This window comes from Tupaia chinensis, unplaced genomic scaffold, assembly GCF_000334495.1.
Source record: "Tupaia chinensis unplaced genomic scaffold, TupChi_1.0 Scaffold000671_2, whole genome shotgun sequence".
In the NCBI taxonomy this organism is placed as follows: Eukaryota; Metazoa; Chordata; class Mammalia; order Scandentia; family Tupaiidae; genus Tupaia; species Tupaia belangeri.
Genome location: NW_006160194.1, coordinates 2,462,800 through 2,468,714, shown reverse-complemented (window position 1 = coordinate 2,468,714; position 5,915 = coordinate 2,462,800). Strand labels below are relative to the sequence as shown.

Here is a 5,915-nt window from a genome sequence, read left to right as displayed (position 1 = left end):
GGGCCCATCAGAGCCTCCGGATTTAGCTGGGCTTCCTGTCTTGACCTTGGGGAAGCCACCTCTGGGGAGTGTCCGACTGGCAGGCCTGCCTGTGGTCGGCGTGTCCACTCCTAGTGCAGTTTATGACGTGGCCTTTTGTCTGGGATGCCAGCCATGGCTGCAGAGGGCGCCCAGGGCTCTCAGGCCTGCTCCTATGGCCCTTGCAGGGCAGCTGTTCTGGTCGAACTTGCAGACCCTCTGGGTTGTAGCTCCCTACAGTCCCCTGAGCCTGGGCTTCCCTGGACGCAGCCTGTCCACCCTCAGTCCCAGGCCCCTCCCTCCTCTGGTCCCTATTTCCAGCATAGCTGGTGCTCAGCTCACAGTAGGTCACGTTGCCCGGGTCCAGCTCCACCTGGAAGCCTCATTCCCAGGCCATGGTTGACACCCTTGGATCTGCCTTCTCCCCACTAGGCCTCTCGGGCCTCAGCTCCCATCACACCCAGTGTCTCACGTGTCCCCTGGAAGTTAGGCTGTGTGCCCTGGGGTGACCGGAGCTCACACACAGTCCTTGGTTAGACCCCCCGTCTTTATGGACAGAACCGCGGTGGAGCCTCCGTGCCCGCAGAGGACAACACTGCCAGGGTCCCGTGCAGCGTGTCTGTCCATGGATGGTGGGCGCCTGTCTCTGAGTGCACGCGGTTCCTCGTTCCCTGGAGCGGCCCAGTCCCACGGAGCTTCTGTTCCTTTTCAGCACTTCTAGTAGCAGCCAGGATGCATGACTTCCGGAGAACTGTCAAGGAGGTGGTCAGTGTGGTCAAAGTGTGTGAGTCCACACTGCGCAAGAGGTAGGTGGCCACTCTGGTGCCGTGCCCTGGCCACACGGCTCGGACAAGCGGCTGGGCTGCCTGCCTTCCTCTGGGGCATGTCCGCCTGTCCCAGGCCTGCCCTGCCCCAGGCCTGCCCTGCCCCAGGCCCTTCGGACTTCCTTTTGTCCCCTTTCCTTCACGGGTCCTAGGGAAAGGGCTAAGGGACCAGCCCAGCTTCCTGTCCTTGACCTTGGGGCAGCCACCTCTGGGGAGTGGCCGGGTGGCAGGCCTGCCTGGGGGAGCCCTGGCGCTCCTGTCTGAGTTAAGGCGGGTAATCAGTGCGGGCACCCAGCCGAGGCCACTTGGGAGCCAGGCAGATGGCAGAGTCCAGCGTGTCCATGGCAGGCCTCCTGTCTCCCGTCTGGTACAGTCCATCCTGGACACTGAGAGCAGTGGGGTCAAAGTGAGGCCGCCGTGGCGCTGTGTGACCGTGGGGCGCCGCGAGCTCGCAGGTGTGGGGCGCAGGCTGCTGCAGCGTCCCTCACAGCTTGTTTGCCTTGTTGGGTGACAGGGGTGACCAGAACCAGATCCCGTGTGAGTTCAGCTTTTTTTTTAATTCAGCTTTGCTGTAGGGCATGTGCACTTGCCAGAGAGAGAGGGAGAGAGAGGAAAAAGAGAAGGAAAGTGAGAAATCACCCTCCGGGGGATGGCCACACCACAGCCCCATCTGTTCTCTTCCCGGGTTACTCTGCACACGAGCCCGGCACGCTCCTCAAGTTGCTGGGTCTGGGACTTGAGCTGCGGAGGCAGGCGTGTGGGACACACACGCCGTGGGCTAGATTTTAAATGCTTCCTTCCTCCTCCGCGTCAGGCTCACAGAGTTTGAGGACACCCCCACCAGCCAACTGACCATCGAGGAGTTCATGAGGATCGACCTGGAGGAGGAGTGCGACCCCCCGTCGTACACAGCTGGCCAGAAGAAGCAGCGGATGAAGCAGGTAGCGAGGCCAGGCAGCGCCACCCCCGTCTCCGTTTGTGATGCGCACGCTCTCGGCTGCCACTCCCGGCGAGGGCTTTAGCTATGGAGGCCGCCCCGTCTCAGAGCAGTGCTGTCAGGGCGGCAGACAGCTGGAGGCACGGGGGTTAGCTTGGCCCGGCCTGGAGGGGCAGGGCGGGGGGGACCTTCTGGCACCAGGTTTTGCTCTCCAGCGGGCCCGCACCTGGAGTGCTTTGGTTCTGCTTTTACCAGAAAACAAAGTAGATCCTGCTTTTAGAATTTGCCAGAATCATAAAAGCCCAAGCGCCCTCCCTGTCACCCAGAGGCGCTGCTGAAGGCATGTCTCTGTCGTTCAGTCTGGGAACTTGCTGCTTGTGGGGGTGACCGGAGTCCTGGGGGACGCTTGCTGGCCACACACCGACCATGTCCGCCTATCCTGCCCCCAGGGCCTGCTTGGGAGTGGAGCTCGGAACTGTAGCCCCAGCCCGAGGTGTCCTGAGCAGGCCCCCAGCCAGGGCCCCGGAGGCTCCCACACAGCAGGTGGCCCAGGCCTCAGAGGTGCTGCCCTCCCTGGGGCAGCCCTTGCTGTGTGCCTGGAAGGCCTGCCCAGGGCCTGGTGCCCACAGGGTGTCGGGGAGGCTGTGCATGCAGGCCCGGGGCTGCTCTTACTGGACGTCCTCACCCCCTTCTCTTGCAGCTTGAACAAGTCTTGTCAAAACAGCTAGAGGAAGTGGAAGGTAGCCGGACGCTCTCCCTGACAGGTGCCTGGGCGCTCCGGAGGGTGGGCTTCGCACTGACTGCTGGGACGTCCTGCAACTGACCATCGAGGAGTTCATGAGGATCGACCTGGAGGAGGAGTGCGTCCCCCCGTCGTACACAGCTGGCCAGAAGAAGCAGCGGATGAAGCAGGTAGCGTGGCCAGGCAGCGCCACCCCCGTCTCCGTTTGTGATGCGCACGCTCTCGGCTGTCACTCCCGGCGAGGGCTTTAGCTATGGAGGCCGCCCCGTCTCAGAGCAGTGCTGTCAGGGCGGCAGACAGCTGGAGGCACGGGGGTTAGCTTGGCCCGGCCTGGAGGGGCAGGGCGGGGGGGACCTTCTGGCACCAGGTTTTGCTCTCCAGCGGGCCCGCACCTGGAGTGCTTTGGTTCTGCTTTTACCAGAAAACAAAGTAGATCCTGCTTTTAGAATTTGCCAGAATCATAAAAGCCCAAGCGCCCTCCCTGTCACCCAGAGGCGCTGCTGAAGGCATGTCTCTGTCGTTCAGTCTGGGAACTTGCTGCTTGTGGGGGTGACCGGAGTCCTGGGGGACGCTTGCTGGCCACACACCGACCATGTCCGCCTATCCTGCCCCCAGGGCCTGCTTGGGAGTGGAGCTCGGAACTGTAGCCCCAGCCCGAGGTGTCCTGAGCAGGTCCCCAGCCAGGGCCCCGGAGGCTCCCACACAGCAGGTGGCCCAGGCCTCAGAGGTGCTGCCCTCCCTGGGGCAGCCCTTGCTGTGTGCCTGGAAGGCCTGCCCAGGGCCTGGTGCCCACAGGGTGTCGGGGAGGCTGTGCATGCAGGCCCGGGGCTGCTCTTACTGGACGTCCTCACCCCCTTCTCTTGCAGCTTGAACAAGTCTTGTCAAAACAGCTAGAGGAAGTGGAAGGTAGCCGGACGCTCTCCCTGACAGGTGCCTGGGCGCTCCGGAGGGTGGGCTTCGCACTGACTGCTGGGACGTCCTGCTCCAGGGGAGATCTCCAGTTACCAGGACGAGATCGAGATCGAGCTGGAGAATAGCCGGCCGAGGGCCAAAGGGCCCCTCCCTGGCCTGAAAGACGGTGAGTCTGGCCCCTGCCTCCCGGCTGCGGGGCTCTGGGCGGCCTTCCCGCATCCCCACAACTGCAACTGCCGCCCGGTTCTCCTGCCATCCCCCCTACAAACCACATGCTCCTAGCCAGGCTGTGGGCCACCTCTGGTCCCCATGTGCCATGCTCAGTGCCTAGCTGCTGTTTGGACATAGGTTGTCCCCAAGCACACCCCTCCCCCATGCCATCCCACTGACTTCTCCGAGGCTAAGGTTGTGCCTCTCGAGCCCAGCCCCGCAGGATCCCCTCTCATTAGCCTCTGCAGGTGCGGGCCTCCCGGTGGTGCTCAGCCCTGCCCGGCCTGTGCACCTGCTGTGCAGCCTGGGCCTGCAGAGCTGCTCTGGCCTCCCGAAGGTGCTCTGTGCCCCGCTGGGCTGCATGCCCTCAGTGAGGGAGGGCGCCAGGCTTCTCCACCCTGAGTGCCATGGCCTGCATGGAGCTGTCCCAGGGCGGGATGCAGGTCTGTCCTCTGTTCCTGTGACTACCTGCCTCTGTCCCTGGGCCTGAGGTCCCCCTGGATCCGGTCCAGGTCCGTGTGCTGCTGCTCGGTCTGCGTGGAAGCCGGGGAAGGAGAGAGCCCCTCCTCGCAGTCACGGCAGCCAGGCCGCGGGTGCTCTGACGCGGACTCTCAGGTGTGCCTGTCTGCCCTGAGCCCCCAGCCCCCTGCAGGTGTCCCTGGCCCGGGCTTGTCTGTGCTGAGCCCAGCCTCCCTGCGCGCCGCCCCAGCCCTGTGCTCACAAGCAGCCCTGCTTCACTCCGGTGTGGCCGTGCTGTCGGGCTTCCCCAGTAATTAGTCATGTTGTCAGCACACCGTGGTCCTGGGGCCAGATGGCACCGTGGCAGTGAGACAGGAGACCCTGCGGGCCCGGCCCACTTGGAGGTTCCTGTTCGGATCCTGAGGCCCCCTGAGGGTCCTGGGAATGCACGTGCTTTGGACTCAGGGCCGGCTGGAGCCGGGACGGACTGTGGGGCTGAGGGTGCTGCCTCTCCCCCGTCCCTCTGATGCTCGCGTTCGCAGAAGAAGCAAGTTCACATGAAACAAAGTGGGGCCCCTTACGGAGTCAGGCCAGCTTTAAGGTGCCGTGTTCTCGCGTCCCTGGCCTGGCCCCACAGCACTGTGCCGAGCCGTGTGCTGGGGTGCATTTGGTCTGTCCACCTCTAGTGGTGCTCTGTCTGTCGTCTCCTCCGCAGAGCTCCGTCTTCTGGGCTCTTCCCAGGGAGGCCGTTGGCGTCCCAGAAACGTGGCATCTGCAGTGCCAGGCTTTGCCGCCTTCCCTGCCTGTGCAGGATCCCGGTCTTCCTTGGCCGTGCAGCAGGCTCCTTGGAGCGGCAGCCTCCCGGCAGTGAGGCAGGAGTCAGGCCGCGGCGGGCTCGGCTCAGTTCCTGCTCCCGGGGGAGCCCCTTGGTGCCGCCTGTGCCCATGGCGGTGAGCGGCTCCGCTGCATCCTCCTCGGGCCTTCCGTCGTGCTGTAGTCGGTCCTTACTGGACGGAGAGTCCTCCACGTGTTCTAGGCCCAAGGCCCACTGGAGTCTGTGGGTGGGTCTCATGTTTTATATGACTTTCAAAAAAAACCCCAGAAGTTCTTGCCTTTTGAAATTCCGCCTCAGCAAGGTCTCACGGACTCTGCTTTAGCACTGTGTCTGAGACCTGCCCGGCCCGGCCCAAGGCAGCAAGCACAACCACCCCCCAGGGCGCCTGCATCTGGCTCTCACGCCGCCCCATGCTGCAGCCTCCGTCCACGCAAGGGCTCCTTCTCCACGGCCGGCGGTGGAGCCGCTCCCCGTGCGCCCCGTGGCTCAGGCAGCCGGGCCGTGGGGGCCGTGCCCTGGCGTGTCGGGAGGTCTCTGCATGGGGATACAGGAGCCCGCAGCTTGGCTTCTCGGAGTGCTGCATGTTGAGGCTGCTGCGCCTCCGGCCCCTGGTGCACAGGCATGAGGTGGCCGAGGCCCGGTCCTCTGAGACACTCCAGGCCCATCCCTCCACCGCAGACAGGCGGGCTTCCTGGGCATTCTTGTGCCCATCACTCACGCCCTGGCCCTCGGTCCCGTCACAAGGTGTGTGGCTCCCCTGCCCCTAGGTTCCACCGAGGACGCGACGTCCAGTGCATTTGGCGACGAGGACCCCGAGGACGAAGAGCTGGAGGCCGCCGCCAGCCACCTGAACAAGGACTTCTACCAGGAGCTGCTCAGGGGCGGCAGCGCCATGGGCGACTCGGAGGCCACTGGCGTCCCTGACGAGACCTGCCGGCCCCCGGCCCTGGAGTCCCCGCTCCGCCCCCTGCCCACGGC

General features: G+C 64.6%; 1 protein-coding gene across 1 annotated transcript in view; it reads left to right on the top strand.

Annotated features, from left to right (window-relative positions):
* Positions 1-5,915, top strand: part of BRF1 (BRF1 general transcription factor IIIB subunit) — a gene marked incomplete at its 5' end in the record, with an annotated part of 36,297 nt that overhangs the window by 20,158 nt on the left and 10,224 nt on the right. Inside the window, 5 exon segments of the mRNA XM_027776415.1 lie at positions 731-824; positions 1,657-1,783; positions 2,480-2,519; positions 3,510-3,599; positions 5,705-5,829. Of these exon segments, the coding sequence (XP_027632216.1) occupies positions 731-824; positions 1,657-1,783; positions 2,480-2,519; positions 3,510-3,599; positions 5,705-5,829 (476 nt within the window).